At 35.5% G+C, this 22,035-nt stretch overlaps 1 protein-coding gene across 18 annotated transcripts in view; it reads right to left on the reverse strand.

Annotated features, from left to right (window-relative positions):
- The window catches only part of EXOC6 (exocyst complex component 6), a 207,076-nt gene that overhangs the window by 82,733 nt on the left and 102,308 nt on the right, over positions 1 to 22,035 (reverse strand). For 12 of the 18 annotated variants that reach the window (XM_023642467.2, XM_070261949.1, XM_023642481.2 and 9 more), the window contains 3 exons: positions 18,082 to 18,191; positions 12,157 to 12,268; positions 11,483 to 11,617 (listed from right to left, as the gene is read on the reverse strand). In XM_023642467.2, the coding sequence (XP_023498235.1) occupies positions 11,483 to 11,617; positions 12,157 to 12,268; positions 18,082 to 18,191 (357 nt within the window). The remainder of the gene's footprint in view (positions 1 to 11,482; positions 11,618 to 12,156; positions 12,269 to 18,081; positions 18,192 to 22,035) is intronic. The other 6 variants (XM_023642473.2, XM_070261969.1, XM_070261889.1 and 3 more) reach the window with 1 other exon arrangement.

Raw genomic sequence — 22,035 nt, forward strand, 5'->3', positions numbered from 1 at the left:
GATGAAAACTTTCAAGCAATTATTGCTTTGTTCACAGGAACGTCTTTTGGGACACAATCAAAGCCTTAGATAGGACAAAATATTTCATTTCTTGCTCCTTATCAAAGTAGCCTGTCCTAGAAAAATCTAAATCCATCATAGAGCCATTTGCTAGCTACCCAACTTCTAGCGATACGCAAGAAAGGGCAATATAGGTTCTGAGCTGGAATCAGAGTCTAGAATGACTCAAAATCCAGCTTCTGGATTATCTGGGATTGTTCTAGGTCATCATAAATTGAATAATTTTCTAATTCTCAAATTACCTCCTTTTACTTTTTTAAAAGGTGGGCACTACATTTTTACCTTTCCAGTTTTCAGGGGCTTTTGTACCTTGAAAGTGTTAAAGAATGGCTTGGGGCTTTGTAGTAGCATCTGCCCCTTCTTAGTCCAGGTTGTTTGTCACCAGGTTTGCAAATCATCTGATATAAATAGCTTTTTAAAGTACTCCATTTCCTTCCCTATCCTATTTCTGCTTTCCACCACCTTTATAAGAGGCACTTGCTATAATTATCTGATTACTGATGAGAAATTACAAAAAAGCAGAAAGCCAAGCACTTTAATGTACTAATGGGGTTCAGGTAGTTTATAAATTTTGTTGAACTTCCTCTTTTGCTTATAGAACTGAAAAATACTTCTGTTTTTTGTTAGCTTTTGCGTTTTTGGCAAAGTAGCATCCCCATTATTATTTTTCTATATAATTGACATTTATTCTATTCAATAAATATTTAAGCTTTTGCTTTTTGCTTTTTTCTGATCCACCTTTCAGGATTTTATGTCATTCAATTGTATTAAATCAGCTGCAAACATAAAACTGCTTTATGTAGCCTTCTCTAATGGAGGAAGGTAAGAAGAGGAGAAGCTGGTGGTAATGAGTGACAAAAGAAATCTTACATCTATTGCCTTTAAAAAAGGACAACAAGGGGCCGGCCCCATGGCATAGTGATTAAGTTTGGCACGCTCCACTTCAGCAGCCCGGATTCGTAGGTTTGGATCCTGGGCACGGACCTACACCACTCATCAGCCATGCTGTGGCGGCGACCCACATATAAAGTAGAGGAACACTGGCACAGATGTTAGCTCAGAGCTAATCTTCCTCAAGCAAAAAGAAATAGAAAGACTGGCAACAGATGTTAGCTCAGGGCTAATCTTCCTCAGCAAAAAAAAGACAAGTTGCACAAACAAAACAAATTGTACAAAGGAACACTGTACCAATAATACAAAAGACTAGGGGACTGGCCCCATGGCCAAGTGGTTAAGTTCGCATACTCTGCTTCAGCTGCCCAGGGTTTCGCTGGTTTGAATCCTCAGCAAGGAGGTGGCACTGCTCATCAGGCCACATTGAGGTGGCATCTCACATGCCACAACTAGAAGGACCCACAACTAAAAATACACAATTATGTTCCGGGGGGGATTTTGGGAGGAAAAAAAAACAGCAGGAAAAAAAAAGAAGATTGGCAACAGTTGTCAGCTCAGGTGCCAATCTTAAAATAATAATAATAATAATAATAATAATACAAAAGATTATACACAAAGCATATAGGTAATCAGAAGCTGAAATGCAATTAATCAGTCACAAAGTAATATTCCAAGTGTTCTGGCAAAGCAATAAGAAAGGAAATTTATATATGTAATAAAACAATTATAATTTAAAAGAGAAATTTAAAAACTTACTAATATCTTACTGGTTTTAAATATATGATTATACTAGTTTATGAATTTATATCTTTACTACTAAAAATTAAATAAATTTTATTTTACTTATACAGTAAACACCTCAGTTATTCAGAGGTCACATATGTAGTCAATAACCAGAAATGAAGCAAAAAAGTCTCGGAGCAGCCAAAAGAGAGCACCAATAAATAAGCTGTAGTAAATTCTATAAAGAAATACTATACTGAATTGAAAATAAACAACTATTCCTACATGAAAGAACACAGATGAAATATCACAAATCATGTTGAGTGAAAGAAGTTAGATACACAAAAAGATGCACTCAGTATGATTTCTTATAAATTGAGCTCAAAAACAGATAAAACTAACCAGTGCTGTTAAAATCAGTACATATTGAGAGGGAGGAGAGATAAGGACTGGGAGGAAGGATAAGTGAAGCTTCTTACAATGCCACTAATGCTTTATTTCTTGACCTTGTAATTACATGAGTGAGTTCATTTTTTTTCCAATTTAAACATAATTTATTTTTTAGAACAGTTTTAGCTTCACAGCAAAAATGAGGGAAAGGTATAGAGATATCCCATATACTCCCTCCCCCACATTCATGCAGTCTCTCTCATTCACAAAATGCTCCATCAGAGTGGTACATTTGCTATAATGGATGAACCTATATTGATGCATCATTATCATCCAAAAGTCCATAGTTTGCATTAGGGGTCACTCCTGGTGTTGTACATTCTATGGGTTTGGACAAATGTATAAAGACATGTATCCACCTTATACTATCATACAGAGTAGTTTCATTGCCCTAAAAATCCTCTGTGCTCTGTCTACTCATCCTTCCTATCTCCTCCAACCTGTGGCAACCACTGATCTTTTTACTATCTCCATACTTTTGCCTTTTCCAGGATATCACATAGTTGGAATCACACAATACATAGCCATTTCAGATTGGCTTCTTTCACTTAGTAATACAGCATTTAAAGTTCCTCTATGTCTTTTCACCGCTTGATGGCACATTGGTTTTTAGTGCTGAATAATCTTCCATTGTCTGGATGTATCACAGCTTATTTATCCATTAACCTACTGAAGGACATCTTGATTGCTTCCAAGTTTTGGCAATTAGGAACACAGCTAGCATAAACATTTGTATGTGAGTTTTTGTGTGGACATAAGTCTTCAACTCATTTGGGTAAATAACAAGGAGTGTAACTGCTAGATTGCATGGTAAGAGTATGGTCAGTTTTATAAGAAATTGTCAAACTGTCTTCCAAAGTGGCTGTACCATTTCACATTCCCACTAGCAAAGGATGAGAGCTCCTGTTGCTCCACATTCTCACCAGCATTTAGTGGTGTTAGTGTTTTGGATTTGGGCCATCCTAATAGGTATGATGTGAAGCATCTTTTCACATGTATATTTGCCATTTGTATATCTTCTTTCGTGTGGTGTCTGTTCAGGTTCTTTTGTTCATTTTCTAACTGAGTTGTTCACTTTCTTACTGCTGGATTTTAAGAGTTCTTTGTGGGTATATTTTGAATAACAGTGCTTTATCTGATATGTCTTTTGCAAATATTTCCTCCCAGTCTGTAGCTTGTCTTCTCATTCTCTTAAGGATGTCTTTCACACAACATAAGTTTCTAATTTTAATAAAGTCCAGTTGATCAGTTATTTCTTTTATGGATTGTGCCTTTAGTGTTGTATCTCAAAAATTAACACCTGCCAACATTTTCTCCAATGTTAACTTCTAGGAGTTTTATAGTTTTGCATTTTACACTTAGGTCCATGATCCGTTTCAAGTTAATTTTTGTGAACGGTATAAGGTCTTTATCTGTATTCATCTCTTTGTATGCAGATGTCCAGTTGTTCTAGCACCACTTGTTGGAAAGACTTTCTTTAGGGCCGGCCTGGTGGCGCAGCAGTTAAGTTCACAGATTCCGCTTCTCAGCAGCCCAGGGTTCGCCGGTTCAGATCCCAGGTGCGGACATGGCACGGCTTGGCACACCATGTGTGGTAGGTGTCCCACATATAGAGTACAGGAAGATGGGCACAGATGTTAGCTCAGGGCCAGGCTTCCTCAGCAAAAAAAGAGGAGGACTGGCAGTAATTAGCTCAGGGCTAATCTTCCTCAAAGAAAAAAGAAAAAGAAAAGACTTTCTTTGCTCCATTGTACTACCTTTGCTCGTTTTCAAAGATCAGTTGAATATATTTATGTGGGTCTATTTCTGGGCTTTCTATTCTGTTCCATCAATCTATGTGTCTATTTTTTGACCAAAACCACACTGCCTTTATAATAAGTCTTAAAGTTGGGTAGCGTTAGTTCTCCTCCTTTGTTCTTCTCCTTCAATATTGTGTTGGCTATTCTGGCACTTTTGTCTCTTCATATAAACTTTAGAGTCAGTTTGTCGATATCCACAAAATAATTTGCTGAGATTTTGATGAGGAAGGCCTTGAATCTAAAGAACAAGTTGGGAAGAACTGACATCTTGACAATATTGGGTCTTCCTATCCATGAATATGAAAAATCTTCCATTTATTTAGTTCTTCAATTTTTTGATCAAAGTTTTGTAGTCTTCCTCATATAGATCACATACATATTTGCTTAGGTTTATACTTAAGGATTTTAATTTTGATGGCACTAATGTAAATGGTATTGTGTTTTTAATTTCAAATTCCACTTTGCTGCAGTTGCTATGGACATAGTGAGAAGGCAGTCATCTGCAAGCCAGGAAGAAAGTCCTCACCAGAACCCAATCATGCTGGCACCCTGATCTTGGATTTCCAGCCTCTATAACTGATAGAGAAATATTAACAGATATTAATAGATAAAATTAATTTCTCTTGTTCAAGCCACTCAATCTGTGGTATTTTGTTATGGAAGCCCAAGCTGACTCATACAGATACTGGTATTGAGAGTGAGGTGCTGCCGTAACAAATACCTAAAAGTGTGGAAGCAGCTCTGGACCTGAATAATGGGTAGAGGCTGGAGGAGTTTTCAGGTGAATGCCAGAAATATGGATGTATTAAGGGCAATTCTGGTGAAATCTCAGACGGAAATGAACAACATGTTGTTGGAACCTGGAGGAAAAGAGATCCTTGTTACAAAGTGGCAAAGAACCTGCCTGAGTTATGTTCATGCTCTAGTGTTTTGTGCCAGATAGAACCTGCGAGCAATGAAATTGGATACTTAGCTGAGGAGATTTCTAGGCAAAGTGTTGAAGGAGCAGCTTAGTTCCTACTGACTGCTTATCGTAAAATGAGAGAAGAGAGAAATGAACTGGATAAGGAATTGTTAAGCAAAAAGGAATCAGAACTTAAAAATTCAGAAAATCCTCAATTTGTCCATGTTGCGAAAAATGAGAAAGTGTGTTGGGATGTAAAAGCTTAGAGTTAATGCTGAAACAAATTAAGACTTTGGGGGCTCTTGGGATGAAATGAGTGTATTTTGAATGTAAGGACACGAATTTTGGGGGCCAGGGCAGAATGTTATGAACTGAATTGTGTCCCTCCAAAAATTCATGTTGAAGCCCTAACTCCCAATGTGATGGTATCTGGAGATGGGGACTTGGGAAGATAATTAGGTTTAGATGAGGTTATAAGGGTAGGAACCCTCATGATGGGATTAGTGACCTTATAAGAAGAGAAAGAGACACCAGAGCTCTCTCCCTTTGCCATATGAGGACACAGTGAGAAAGTAACCATCTGTGAGCCAGGAAGAGAGTCCTCACCAGAACCCTACCATGCTGGTACCCTGATCTCAGACTTCCAGGTTCAAGTACTGTGAGAAAACAAATTTTTGTTGTTGAAGCCACTCAGTATATGGTATCTTTTTATGGCAGCCCAAGCTGATTAACGCACTGGTAAATAGGAAAGCTGTTGACTTTTGTACAGTAACCATGTATCTTGAAACCTTGCTACAGTGGTTAATCAGTTCCAGGAGTTTGGGGTTTTTTTTTATTCTTTTGAATTTTCTACATAGACAATCACGTCATCTGCAAACAAGGATGGTTTTATTTCTCTCTTCCTAATCAGTATATCTTTTATTTCCTTTTCTTGTCTTATTGCATTAGCTATGACTTCCAGTATGATGTTGAAAAGGAATGGTGAGAGGGGACATCCTTGCCTTGTTCTTGATCTTACTGAGAAAGCTTCAAGGTTCTCACCATTAAGTATGATGTTAGCTGTAGGTTTTTTGTAGACATCCTTTATCAAGTTGAGGACGTTCCCCTCTATTCATAGCTTACTGAGAGTTTTCATCAAGAATGGGTGTTGAATTTTGTCAAATGTTTTTTCTGCATCTATTGAAATGATCATGTGATTTTTCTTCTTTAGCTTCTTCTTGTGACGGATTATATTAACTAATTTTTGAATGATGAACCAGCCTTGCATACCTGGGAGAAATCCCACTTAGTCATGATGTAGAATTCCTTTTATAAATTGTTGGATTCAATTTGATAATATTTTGTTGAGGATTTTTGCATCTACGTTCACTACAGATATTGTATAGTTTTATTTTCTTATAATGTCTTTGTCTGGTTTTGGTAATAGGGTAACGCTGCTCTCATAGAATGAATTAGAAGTATTCCTTCTGCTTCTATCTGAAAGATATTGTAGAGAATTGTATAATTTCTTCCTTAACTGTTTGGTAGAATTGACCAGAGAACCCACCTGGGCCTGAAGCTTTCTGTTTTGGAAGGTTATTAATCATTGATTCAATTTCTTTAAGAGATGTAGGCCTATTCAGGTTGTCTGTTTCTTCTTGTGTAAGTTTTGACAGGCTGTGTCTTTCAAGGAATTGGTTTGTTTCATCTTGGTTATCAAATTTGTGTGCACAGAGTTATTAATAATATTCTTTTATTATCCTTTTCTTCCTTGACCCATATGTTATTTAGAAGTCTGTTGTTTAAACTCTGAGTATTTTGGGATTTCCCAGCTATCTTTCTGTTACTGATTTCCTGTTTAATTCCATTGTGGTCTGAGAGCAGCCATTGTATGATTTCTAATCTTTTCAATTTGTTAAGGTGTTTCATGGCCCAGAATGTGGTCTATCTTGATGAATGTTCCATATGAACTTGAGAAGAATGTATATTCTGCTGTCCTTGGATGAAGTAGTCTATAGTTGTCAATTATATCCAGTTGATTGATGGTGTTGTTGAGTTCAGCTATGTCCCTACTGATTTTCTGTCTGCTGGGTCTGTCCATTTCTGATAGAGAGGTGCTGAAGTCTCCAACTATAACAGTGGATTCATCCATTTCTCCTTGAAACTCTATCAGTTTTTGCTTCACATATTTTGACCCTCTGTTGTCAGGCAGATGCACATTAAGGACTGTTAAGTCTTTTTGGAGAATTGACCCCTTTATCATTATGTAATGCCCCTCTTTATCCCTGATAAATTTCTCTGCTCTGAAGTCTGCTCTGTCTGAAATTAATATAGACACTACCACTTTTTTTGATCTTTCTCTGTTTACTTTTAATGTATATGTGTCTTTATATTTAAAGAGGGTTTTGTAAACAACATATAGTTAGGCCTTGTTTTATTGATCCACTCTGACAATCTCTTCCTTTCAATCAGTGTTTTTAGGACACTGATGTGTAAAGTGATTATTCATGTAGCTGGATTAATATCTACCATATTTGTTACTGTTTTCCATTCATTGCACTTGTTCTTTGTTTCTACTTTTGTGTTCCACTTTTTCTGCTTTTTATGATATTAGTTGAGCATTTGTATGATTTCATTTTCTCTCCTTTCTTAGCATATCAATTATAATTTTTTTTAATGATTGCCCTAGAGTTTCCAATATACATGTAGTACAATTATTCCAAGTCCACTTTTAATAACACTATACCACTTTCTAAATAACACTATACCACTTCATGGGTAGTACATCTTATAATAACAAAATAATCCTAATTCCTCCCTCCCAACCCTTGTATTATTGCTGCTATTCATTTCTCTTATACATATACATAAGCATATATATATATAAAAGCATACTTATTTGAATACATTATTGCTATCATTATTTGAACAAACTGTTATTAAATTAAGAATAATAAAAATAAAGTTTTTATTTTACTTTCACTTATACTTTCTCCAACGCTCTTCCTTTCTTTATGTAGCTCCAAGTTTCTGACCTATATCATTTTATCACTGAAGTTCTCTTAACATTTCTTGCAAGGAAAGTCTACTGGCAATAAATTTCCTCAATTTTTGTTTATCTGAGAAAGTTTATTTCTCCTTCACTTCTGAAGGATAATTGCACAGCACATAAAATTCTAGAGGTTGGTGGGTGTTTTCCTCTCAACACCTTATCTCACTCTGTTCTCTTCTTGCTTGCATGGTTTATGAAAAGAAGTCAGATGTAATTCTTATCCTTGTTACTCTAAGTAAAGTGTTCTTTCCTCCAGCTTCCTTCAGGATTTTTTCTTTAATTTTATACAGTTTGAATATGATATGCCTAGGTATAATTATTTTGGCATTTATCCTGCTTGATGTTCTCTAAGCTTTCTGAGATCCATAGTTTGGTGTCTCACATTAATTTGAGTAACTTCTTAGTCATTATGGTATCAAATATTGCTTCTGTTCCTTTCTCTCTTTTTTGTCCTCCTAATAGTCCCATTGCATGTATGTTACACCTTTTGTAGTTGTCCCACAGTTCTTAGACATTCTGTTCAGTTTTTTTTCTGTTTTGGAAGTTTCTACTGACATATCCCCAAGCTCAGTGATTCTTTCCTCAGCTGTGTCTAATTTATAAATTGTACATGTTTACATATACATGATATACTTCAGTAAAAAGACTTTTTAAAAGTCAATGTACCATGTCCTTGCTCCACAGGAAGAGAATTTCAAGCTCCTAATCAAAGACAACTTACCACTGTCACTTTGGCCATAATCCTAAAAAGAATTTGCTACACCGTCATCAACAGATTTTTAAAAAGGCAAATTAGAGAAGAATAAGAAGCAGATTCCTTCTAGGTACTTACAGTTGCAGTCACTGCCAGGACTCAAAAGGAAAGGACTCTTCAGAGTGGCAGGTTGGAAAAGCTCCATGGAGCAAAGTTAAAGAGTTTTGAGGCCAAAGGAAAAGAACTGGGCCATTTCTCTACTACACAGATTAAAAAGGGAAGGGTATTCCCATTTTTTCGCCTCTATCCTGATGAAAATCTTTTCAGTTAGAAGTCTTAATATCAACTTCAAGTAGCTCTCAGAGTGAGTTCAGGCTCATTCAAGAAGCTGAGGTCCTGCTCGAGGGTAGGAACTACTTACTCTACCTTGTTTCTATCACTCACAGATTTAGCAAAATGCAAAGCAAGCTAACAAGATAGTGTATATAATATTTCACAAAATAAGCAAATATAAAATCAAGCACATTGTGTGTACATATGTACTTTTTTGGATGGGAAGCAGATGGAGGTGTGGGTAAAAGGATCCTGTAAGTGCTTATTTCCAGAATCATTAAGCAACTAAATAGGAGTATGTTCATTAGATTCACTGGACTGAAAAGAATTAGGCTAAGAAGTTAACTAAGCAAACCATGCTAATGTCTGTAGGCAAAACTGTACTTTAATCACTTCTGTGAAAGAGGTGACAGACTATTTACCATGAATGGAAATCCCCCCAATCTCCCTCAGTAATTCACTTTAATATCAATTCGACAATTCTCGCTGTTGAATTGCTTTCTCATATCACAATTTAAGACAAATTCCTCTTGAAATAGACCAAAGGCAGAAGTGAACAACACTTGACCTTCATATATTGAGCTTGAAATAGCTCTTGTTCTTATACCATAAAACAGAAAGGGCTTCTGGATTTCTGTATAAAAACAAAACAAAAAACAACAACAAACCAGGATTCTCTACTATTTGTACTGGCTGAACTTGATTACCTGATTTCCAAGAAAATTCAAGGGATATTCTATGGGAATTGTAGTTTCAACTAACTATGTGCAACTTAAGAATCACTGGAATGATGGACCACAGAGCTAACATTTCTAAACATTCCCTCCCAACAGGGAGATTTTGAGAAGTAAAGTTCCAAGATCCTTAATCTAAGAGAATCATGTTCTAGGATCTTTGGTTCTTTGATGTATAACTGATAAGAAAAATTGTGTGAAGATCCCTAGATACACCAGATGTCAAGGCAATTCATGGTTTAATCAGAGTACAGAGAAAGCCTATTAAATTTCATGTTAACAGTTTATGCTTACAACTCTAGTAGTTAGTAAATCCCTTCTTGACAGCATATGAGTAACACATGGATATAAGGAGAGAGCAAAAAAGAAAACGAAGAAAGATTGTCTGAAATCTAATATAAAAGCAAAGAATCAATCTGTCCTTGGATAAACAAATGTCCAAAAACTTGTGGAGTTTCTCCCTATATTATGTTATTTATCACACCATATTATCAAGTGTCTTTCTATAGTTTTTCTCCTATGAGCTTCTTGAGGGGAGGGATACATCTTTATAGTCTCAATACCTGAGTGCTCAAAGCATAGATGATCTACAACAAATGGCATTGTGTGAAGTATCCCCATTAATCCTCTTAATAATTGCATGAGATAGGTAATATATTGCTATTCTAACTTTATAGATAACAAAACCAGGAATTATTAAAACTAAAGAATATGCCTAAAGTTACATAGCAATCTAATTCCAGAGTATATGCCCTTAATTACTGTACTATACTATCTGAATAAATGAATGCCCTTCCATCTCAGTTTTAGTAACTAATTTTATCAATCTGCTCACTGAGATATCATCTGCATTTGTGCCTTGTGTGTCAGGATGACTACATGAGCTCAAGAATCACCAGAGAAGATAAGACTTGGGGGCTAGGCAGATAATTTTAGGAACGAAGGGTCATTTCTGGACTTCACCCTTTCAAAGTCTGGTTGCTATTAACATTAAAGTAGTTATTTCTAAATAAAAGTACACTGAATTTTTTAAATGTAAATGATTATACTATAATTTTAGGAGATAAATTGGGTAATTTATAATATAGCAAGAGTAGTAAGATGAGAATTCTCTTTAAGGGAAAACTTAGAAAGGGTTATAAGGTTAAACTAGCAAGACTATTTTACGGATAAGGGATCAGTAAGTGGTTTACATTGGTTTAACAAAATATTCAATGCAAAGGGATTTATTTTACTAACTATGCCAATGTCTCATCTATAAGACCCTAAATCAATAAAATAATAGTTTATAAAACAAACATGAAATTATTTAATCTTTCATTCTGCTTAAAACAACCATTAATTAATCTTTCAGTATATCCCATGGTATTATACGAACAGACATCTTTCCATTCCGAAAAAAGCAGGACTCCAATAACATGTAATAATGTTAATATTTATTTTTATTCAGATCAGAGTCAATAAAGGATGCAATGCAAATCTTATACTTATCTAATGTGTCCTACATTTTTTATTTCCGAACACACACACACGTTCACCCATTACATATAAAATTAATTACTGAACCGTAAGACATTAATGGAAATTCAGTTAGACCAATTTACAACTACTCTAAGTCTTCCAAACGTGAACAAAATGTAATATAGCTGTACAAAAGTCAATATACTTTTCTCCATTTTAACAAAATGTTTAAACTGCCAAAAAGGAACTGATATTTATCTGGTAATTGTTGACAATGATTACCACTAATTTTCAATTGTTAATATAATGGAATCCTGTATATAATAAAAATTGTCTTTAATTTTTAGGAGTTTGCTTACAGTGATTGAAATAAAAACTTTTGGTCAGATTTTTACGTACCTTAAAAGTAGAAAGTCCATAAAGTCTTGTGGTATGAACAGTTTCTTGAGAAATATTCGTAATGTTAGTTATAAAGTCCTCAAGGTATTTGCAAGCTTGTTCCAGGTGTGTTGTGTTTATGATGATTTGTACTAGCTAGAAAATACAAAATATATCTGGTAACATGCAGGTTACATGTACAGAAAGACATTTGATATTTTAACATAGGATTACTACTTCCAGCAACTGTATTTCTGCATAATTACAGCAATGCAGGATACAACTGATTATCTGATTTCAAATGCCTGCTGTAAATACTGCTTATGAATGCTATCATTTTAAAAAAATAAGCAAGAGTCTAACTGCCAATTAAAATAACTTTTCAAAGTAGTCTTTCAAATTTTATACGTTCGCCAAGTAAAAGAAATGAGCATTTTCACTTTTCATGTAAAGTTATGCACTCGTAAATCTACATATATGTTCTAACATCTTTGATTATCTACTATTCCAATATATACTCTTTTCCCTCATGTCGCATAAATTTACACTGATACTTTTATTTTAAAACAAATCCATTTCATTAATAAATTTAAAATAGAAAGCTAGTTTTACAGGATGATGTTCAGCAATAACTTAATTTATAATAATTGTTTCATATTATGAAACATTTAACTTTAAGTATCTTTTTAACCTACCTCTGTCAAACCTATATGAGGTTTCCTAATAAGGTTCAGTAAACAGCTGCACAAAGTTCTGGTCAGCAGCAGATTTGTAGATTTTCTAAGCATATCATCTATTTCTGTTGAGCTAAAAACAAAGTGTGATAATATTAAGCTTTCCATAAGGTTACAGTTAGTTAGCTTCCTAAATAATTTAACACAATTTACTAAAATAATTTGCTCTGCCTCTTTCCTTTAGATCTTTAAATAAATTACAATCACCCATATTTATTAATTTACAAATATCAATTCAATTTCACAAAAGGGACATTTTCAATAAAGTAGAATGTTCATTTAGGATATAATTTAAATGTATTCAATTAACCAGTAAAACCATGGGGAACTTAGTATAATGAAATCAAACTACTCTTAAATTATGACTCCATTGTGGGTCACTTTCAAAGACACTTCATACACACCTAATTATTTTTAAAATGCAAACTGATGTGTGCTCTTTCTAGGTATAATTAATTACCAGATTTAAGTTTAATATAACCAAGCTATCCATCTCCATTGAGATTTTTAAAAGAGACTCAAAAAATAATTACCTTACACTAGTTTTAATTTGGTGCAAAAAAAAAAAAAGAGAAAAACCCCTACGATGTTTCTTAACATCCTAAAGATTGCTAGGCTAGCACTAAAAAGCTTATTATTTTCTCCTAACCACTAGGCCTTCGATTTAAGTAAATAATGATTTCTTGTTATATAGCTTTATTATCAAAACAGTTAAGCTGTCCTTAGACCAAGCAGTCAGCACTACTGATATTTTAGGCTACATAATTCGTTGAGGGGCTGTCCTGTGCATTGATGGATGTTCAACAGCATCCCTGTCCTCTACCCACTAGAAGCAAGTAGCACCTCTCCCCACAGTTCTGACAACTCAAAATGTATCCAGACATTCCCAAATGTACCATGCGGGGCAAAATTACCCCAGTTGAGAACCGCTGCCTTACCCGTCGGCTAAAATTTTAGACTTTTGCCTTTTTTTCTTAAATATTACTCAAAAATACATGAAGCACAAATATTTACTAGCTTATTATTTGTTTTAAAAAAAGCAAATAGAGCTAGATTTGACAAAATATAGATACTTTTCATTACTACTCTAGTGTTCTCCATTTTAATAGAAGCACTCTTCAATTTCTGCTAATCCTAATTCAGGCAGACCCGAGGAGAATATTTCTCTCTGATCTTTATATCTAAAATCAAGACTTCCCAGGGAATGTGCACTCCACCAGTAGGGCTTCAGGGTTACTTGGCATCAAACTCTCAGACAGAAAACTCTTTCTCATCTACCAATAGTGTCCCCAGAAGAGGCAATGTATCACCCTGATAAAAAAGAAGTGCTCACCAACTCCTTTGGTTTCTTTTCTGACACATTCAAATTAAGCTTAAAGACACCCTGCACAGCTTCCTTCTCAGATGAAAAGTTACCCATGATAGCTAATGTCTTTTGTTTAATTTTCCGAACTTTCTTGAATGCTGAGTCAATGCATACTTTTTCTTCCATAAGTAAAAGCAGAGAAAGAAACCTATCAGCACCTACGTCCTATTTGTGCTGGGAAGATTTACCTGACCATGACAAATATTTCCCCCATGAAGTTTTTATCCTAATTGAACATGTTTTTTTCCTTAACTCCTTGCCCTTTAAGCCTATAACTTGTACTCTCCCTAATTTTTAAAGAACATTTCACAGTAATTAAATCTTAATATACAATAAATCTCCTAAAATATTTTACAGCTTAACCTCTTACGCAAACTGAAAATTTCTTTAAGATTATATTAGGTCCAGATGTTTCTTCTGCAACTAAATAACTGAGACTTTGGAGTCTCTTCATGAAGTCACTTTATTCTCTAGCCCTGCTTTTATTCATATATAAAAAGAAACCCAAACATCTGTACTATAAAAGCTCTGAAGCATCTTCTAGTTCTAAAAATCTAACTCGAAAATACATTTAAACATAACAAAAGAGCTTTAGCCACAGAAAGTGATTTTTCCACAATTCTTTAATGCCAAATAAAAAAACAAAGCAATTCTAATAGGTCAATTTAGGTAACAGATGTAAATTTTTAAAATAAAAATATATGTCAGAAAGCTGATAACCCAGAATAAATTTAGATTTACTTATTTTTTAATTAACTATGCTCTCTGTATTCTGAATTGTGTATTACTCTCATCAACAAAATGAAAATAGTCAATGCATTTAGTAAAGCATAACTTTTTTAAAAACATAAGCATAAAAGCCTTGTTGAATGAATAACTTATGATCATAGACAGTTAATTAGAATGACTGGATACTGAACTAGCAAACGTGACAAATATTTTCATCAAAGATAGAAGGAAAAAACTGACAATCTCTTCTTCTGTAGCACTGGTACACAACATTTATCTTTTAAAATGCTAAGAGTTCATATACAAAAAGAGTCAGATTGAGGTGGCAAGTCTAGTTCTAGTCAGCCATTAGGGAGGCTTTAGGAAAAAATGAGAGGGTCCAATGTTATAGATTCAGGATTGCAGCTTCAAGAATAATTCTCAAACATAAAACTTGAGCCAAGTTGTAGGATGACTGTTAAAGAGAGACTTCTTGTTTCTCCCTTTCATTTGCAAATGTTTACCTCACATAATGGATGAATACATGCATCATTGTTTTCAAAGATGACTAACTATAACCAGAATCTATTTGAGAGTATACAAACAAATTCAAGTCTACCCAAATGTAAGGCAAATTGTTTTCTATCCCTTAACTTCTTCATCTAAGTATTTACAAGTACTCTAATTTCAGGCTCCTAAACACTTCTTGTATGTGTTCCTTCCTCTTCCTCACCACTGATCCTGACTACTTCAATTTTCTTCATCTCTTTCTTGAAACACCGCCTTCACCAATTAACATGACTATTTTTCTTATCCCCCCTCCAACCTATCATCCACATTAAGGCCAGAGTAAACGTTCTAAAATCTAACTCTAGTCATGCCATTCCTCAGTTAAAAACTCTTTCAACAGTTCCCCAATGCTTACAAAAGAAAATACAAACACTCCAAGTTCCAGCAGCACATTTAAAATTGTAGTATCCCCTCGTCTCCCAGGTCATATGTGACCACCATGTGCCAGGTTCTATACTGAGTGCTTTATTATACACATGCATTACCTCATTTCATTCTTACAACCAATCTATGAATTATTTCTCTCATTTTACAGATGAGGAAACTGCAATTTAAACAGAGTAGGTGACTTGCCCAAGATCCTACTATAGCTAGTGAGTGTCAGCATCAAGACTCAAACTAAGGTCTAAGTCTGAAGCTTATGTTCTTAAGGCTGCATTATACTGCCTCGCTCTTAGATCAGAACTTTAGAAACAAAAAACAAGACAGGCATAAATTATTCGTGGCTCTCAGACCATTCAAGCTCCACTACTGAAAACCACCACTGTAATAGTCTCTTATTCCTTTTCAATTAATACTCATTTGTATTCATTGTTTTTCAAGTGCTGGATTATATTGTGTGTGTCATGGTGTGCAGTACAGAGAGTATATTACCTCTAGTGAGTTTTATGATTGAGGTTAAAAGCTAATGTCTTTAAAATACATCTTCAGAGACTGATATAAGAGGCTGGTACAGTATGATGAAGCAGTAGTTCTTAAACTTTAGAGTGCATCAGAATCACCCAGAGAACTTGATCAAAACCAAAGGCCTCACGCTCAGAGTTTCTAATTCAGTAGTCCTGAGGCTGCCCTGCTAACAATTTCCCACATGATGCCAATACTGCTGCTCTGGGGACTACACTTGGAGAATCACTGGCTTGTGAGAAACACGTAGCACAGCAATGCTATGCATTAGATATTTGTCTTCCTTTCTTTCCCTTTCCTCACCAACTCATATTATTCAAGAATAAAAATTAAGACATCTTTTAAAGAATCCCTACTCACAAGGAAAAAGCAGTGTAAGACCTATAATCAGATAACTCTTTACCCTAGCAGAACTCACATTTTTCCCCTATTTATTTATACATCATTTAAATCCAAAATAGTGGTAGCTTACAATGAGAAAGAGATAAAATACAATTTAAAAAAACCTGTCATTGTTCTCACTGTTTCAGCTTGAAAAATAATCGACTGACTGCCTTCATGCCTTTTTATGACTTAAAATTTAGAAGAGTTTCACACTGAGGGATATTTCCTGCTATTCAGTATACAAATTTAGACGAATGGATTTAAGCAAGGGAGACGTTGTGAAAGCCAGCCATTACCACTCTCTTCTCCAGAGTATTTACAATTAGAAATCTATCACGTGACTGTAAGACAGGGTCCGTCTAGGTAGTTGGAACAAGATAATGATTAACGTTCCTCTAACATAAACTGTTTGTTCCTTACATGCCAGACACTTTCACTGATGTGAGAGTCAGAAGAACTGCTCCTTCATCCCAGCTCTCAAACTGAGTAGCTGGGTGGTTCTGGATAAACAATGTAGCCTCTCCGAGCCTCAGTTTCCTTAACAGCAAAATAGGGGTGGTACCACATTTCCTATCTCTATGAATGTAGGGTATTACTTTCATCATACCAGATAAATGGTATTCTCTTGCCTATAAAATGAAGCTGGCTATAGCTACCAACAGTTGCTGTGCTGCTCTCCATTACTGAGTATGATACCAACTTGCTACAGCATTCTCTATTAATTCTATTGGCTTTGTCTGAATCCTTACTTTAGGCCTATTTGAGAAAAAACAAAACTATTAACAATATCAGCTTTTTGATCAGTCAATGACATAGAGAAAGAAGAGATATTGTTTAGCTACTGGTAACCTGAGCAACAGAAAAACTAAAATAAATAAAGATCTAAACATCTAAAGAAAAAAAAAAAGAAATGATATTGCTAAAACAGATTTAACAACAAATGCAAGGTGTAAACCTTATTTGGACCCTGATTCAAACATACCGACTGCAAAAAGACATTTTGGGGACAGTCAAGAAAATATTGATATGGCCTAGGGTATTGATGATATTATAGAACAGCGGTAATTTTGTGAAGTGTGGTTAAATAATGAAATGTCCTTCTTGTTTTTAGAAACACATACTGAAGTACTTAGGGGTAAAATGTCATTATTTCTGAAATTTGCTTTAAAATACTTCAGCAAATAAATAGATTAAAAAAGTATGGCAAAAAGTATATTATTGTTAAATCTAGATGCTAAGAACATAGGAATTCCCTATCATATTATCTCTACTTTTAATGTATATTTGAAGACTTGCATAATAAATAGTAAAAACAATATGTGATATCAGAATTATAGAACTTAACCCCCAATGTCACTAAAATATGTAAGCCTTTCCAATGAGATATAATCCATCCAAGAGTCATGGCCTGAAAATCAAGTGTTAATGTTTCATGAAATTAGCTATGATAAAGATACATTTCTGGGGCTGGCCCCGTGGCCGAGTGGTTAAGTTCGCGCGCTCCGCTGCAAGCGGCCCAGTGTTTCGTTGGTTCGAATCCTGGGCATGGACATGGCACTGCTCATCAAACCACGCTGAGGCAGCGTCCCACAGGCCATAACTAGAAGGACCCACAACGGAGAATATACAACTATGTACCGGGGGGCTTTGGGGAGAAAAAGGAAAAAAATAAAATCTTTAAAAAAAAAAAAAAAAAGACACATTTCTTTTGGTCCTGAGCTAACATCTGTCGCCAATCCTCCTCTTTTTGCTTGAGGAAGATTGTTGCTGAGCTAATATCATGCTAATCTTCCTCTATGTTGGACACCTCCACAGCATGGCTTGATAAGCAGTGTGTAGGTCCACACTCAGGATCCAAACCCTTGAACCCCAGGCCACTGAAGTGGAGTGCACAAACTTAACTATTACGCCACCGGGCTAGCCTCCAAAGATACATTTCTTATTAGTAAACTTACCTCCGGTGTAGTGACTCTGAAAATTTAAGGCTGGCATAAATAAATTCTTTAACTTGAATGTAAATATGAGGCACTGACTGAGACATGGGGAATTTCTTTGGGAAAGACTGCTGTAGAAAGAAAAACAAAGTCAATATTGTTTTTGAAATTTTAGAAAAATATTCTAATCACCTAAAAATGTAAAAATTAAATGGATTTCACATCTGAATCAATAGTAAATACTTGCATCTCAAAGTCCACTATTAGATTTCTACATTATTTTTGAGATTTTAAGAAAACCAAAATATTTCTGAAGAAAATAATGCGGCAATTTACCTGTTTCTTAAATCATATTTTCAGACTTCCAACAAGCAGAGAAAGCAACTATCAATACCTCTGTATATTCTGATGATAAGTACCCTGCAGAAGGTGCTTAGCTCTCTGCTTTTCTGCATCTAAAATACAAGAGTCAGGTTGGCCATGAAAGTTATGGGCCAGCTTCCTGGCTCAGTGTCATCAAATAATTCTAAGATTCCCTTCAACTCACTTTCAGAGAAGACAATGTCAATTCAAGAAGGTATCCCTTTCATTCTCTAACTTCTAGAATACCGTACAGCAGCTTTCTGACCAGTCCACCATGAAACAGTGGCATGCAGCTAGTGGTTTGCAGTGTGCTTCTTGGATAAACTACTTTATCAGCCAACGTCCACTAGCAAATTCTCAATCTCCAAAAGGTAAACTCTCTCCAAGGTTTTTACCAGAAGCCCCTTATTTACACATCATGAAGTCTAATCTAGACATTTATCTTCACATTCATAGCAACCTAGTTACATCAGTGAAAGTACCCTCAACAGTCAGAGATGTTAAATCTCATGGACTTTTCCACCTCTCTTGTTAGCTGATTTAAATGAAGTTATCTGACACAGTCGGCCCCCTCCTGCTTCTTAAATGATTTCTCCTTCCCTGGTATCCATGCCCCACACTGATTTTCCTCTTATTTCTCTACCTTCTCTTTATCTCCTCCCCTAGCCATCCGTTAATTATTGCTATGCCTTAGGGTTCTATCCTACATATCTTCTCTTCTTACTTCACATATTGTCCTTGGATGATCTTGTCTATTCTCATGACTTCAACCACCATGCAAGTGCCAGTATCTCCCAAATCCACAACTCCAGGCCAAATCATTCTCCTGAAGTCCAAATCCATATATCCAACTACCATTTGAACACCTCCATTTGGCTGTATCATCTGACACATACTCAATAGATCCCAAAGTGAAATTATCATCTGGTTCCTTCCAAATCCGCCCCTCTTGTGTTTCCTATTTTAGTGAATGCTACCACTGTCCAAGGCAGAAACTTGGCTATCATACTTGACCCCTCTATCTTCATCAACCCTCACATGCAAATAATCACCAATTCCTGTTGTTCCTTCCTCCTAAACATCTCTTAAATCAAATTCCACAGCCATAACTCCCACTCAGGTCACCAATCTCTCTTTTCAAGATAACTGCAACAACCCCCTAGCTGGTCTCCCAGCCACCAGTTTTACTCTTCTCCAATCCATTCTCCACATTAGCCAGAGATCTTTCTAAAGAACAAATATGATTATGTTTTTACTGCTTAAAACCCTCTAGTGACTTCTCATAGCTCTCAGGATAAAGACTAAACTTGCTAACACTGTTTACAAGGGCTTTTATAGTCTGGCCCCTTCTTCTTCTTCTTCAATTCTTGATCTTCATCTCTTGTGCTTTATCAACCTTTATACTACAGAACTATAACCTCTCTGCATGCTGCTTCCTCTATCTTGAGCAGTACCAACTTCTGAGTGTTATAATTTCCTGTTTATCTATCCTTCACTTGACTATAAGCTCCTGGACAGCAGAAACTGAAAAATTAGCAAATAGCATAGTCTCTACCATATAGCAGGTGAATGATAAAAATCTGAACGAACAAATGTATTCCTAGGTACCTCCAGCAGAAGGAAACTTACAATAGCTGGTAGTGAAAACATCTGTAGAGAGCAGTCTCGCTCTAAAGGTAGGTTCAACTTTTCCAAATTTAGCTACTCAATCAGAAGTACTACAAAAATCAACTAAAGAGTTGCTATTCTGTAAAATCACCTGATAATAATGTAAGTGCTAATTCACCTCCAACTTTATGCTTTGCAGAATAATGAACTGTATACTAACTATTTGAAAGATACTTCAGTTTTAAGAATTTATTTCAATGACATTAAGGATGGAATACGGACATGTTCTTATTTTAGCCAAATGGCTCTAATCAAATTAGCACAGCTATCTGCAAAAAGATTTATATATATATATATATATATATATATATATATATATTCAGTCTTACTCCTTTCTCACTCATTGAAAATAATAGCTCAGGTTATTTGAGAGACAGTTTTACATCTTTTCTAATAGTTTTAATTGAAAATTATACTTAAATTAGGAAAAAATATAAATATATATACACATACAACCAAGAGACTGTTATCAAATAATTTATGTGATTTCTTTTTAAGTTGTAACATTTAAATTTTCCACATGGCTTTTACCTTAAGAATTCTGCTTTTTAATGATAAGTAATATATGGACCAATGAATACAACTCCTAACGAGCTTAATCCTAAGAGGTACTGCTTATGGGAGCACTTGACAAGCAAAGCCAAACTTCCTTTTAACCGTGAACCTATTTAGAATAGTTTCGAGTAATTAAAAGGGACACTAGAAATTATTTAGTTCAACGTCCTCATTTAACAGATGAGGCACAAATGCCCAAATAGGGTTAGTCACTTGCCTATATAACAAGCCATAGGCAGAGCTGGCATGTGAACCCAGACCAAATCCAATGTTTTTTTTTTTTCTTTTGAGGAAGATTAGCCCTGAGCTAACATCTGCTGCCAATCCTTCTCTTTTTGCTGAGGAAGACTGGCCCTGAGCTAACATCCCTGTGCCCATCTTCCTCTACTTTATATGTGGGACGCCTACCACAGCATGGCTTGACAAGCCAAGCCATGTCCACACCCAGGATCCGAATCTGCAAACCCTGGGCCGCTGAAGCAGAACGTGCAAACTTAACCACTGCGCCACCGAGCCGGCCCCTCCAATGTTCTTTATACAGATGCTATAGCCTGAACAAACTTATTACCAGTAACTAAAACAAGACAAAACCAAGCTATGAGATGGAGAATATTCTGGTAATATTTCTTGACAGGGACAACTATGACTGGGATTTCATTACTGTTTTTATTTGTTCCTTCTTCTCCCCAAAGCCCCCCAGGACATAGTTGTATATTCTAGTTGGGGGTCCTTTTAGTTGTGGCATGTGGGATGCCGCCTCAGTATGGCTTGATGAGTGGTGCTAGGTCCACACCCAGGATCCAAACCGGCGAAACCCTGGGCCACCGAAGAGGAGCATGCGAACTTGGCCACTGGGCCAGCCCCTATGACTGGGATTTCAAAAATATAGAATTAGGATAATTATTCTGTTCTTTTGTGTATATTAGAATACAACTATTAGGTATATGCAATGGTAGCATTAGCTATAATCTAAAGGCTATGCATTTAATTACTTGGCCCTATATTTAGTGACTGACAAATAATATGCTCAGTTTATGTATACAAAAATATAACATAAAAATTTACAGTCACAATCCACACAATTCACTCAGAATTCATTCTTGTTCATTGAGAAGGGACAAAAATGTAGAAAAGGACTAACTTATAAAGAGTTGGAACAATAATGAAGAGTAAGGAGAAAAAACAAAAATAAAGAGAATAAAAAAGGTGACAACAGGAAATATAATATCCTTTTCCCAAGAGATCTGCTTCTGCCCAGAGACACTGGATAGGTACAAGTGAGTGTGCCTTTGTGTGTGTGTATGGGCGCACATGTGCAATCATGTATATTCCCAGAATACTCTACATACTGGTCTATTTCCTTTCTCTTTTCTGTCTTTTGTCCAGACA

This window comes from Equus caballus, chromosome 1, assembly GCF_041296265.1.
Source record: "Equus caballus isolate H_3958 breed thoroughbred chromosome 1, TB-T2T, whole genome shotgun sequence".
Taxonomy (NCBI): Eukaryota; Metazoa; Chordata; class Mammalia; order Perissodactyla; family Equidae; genus Equus; species Equus caballus.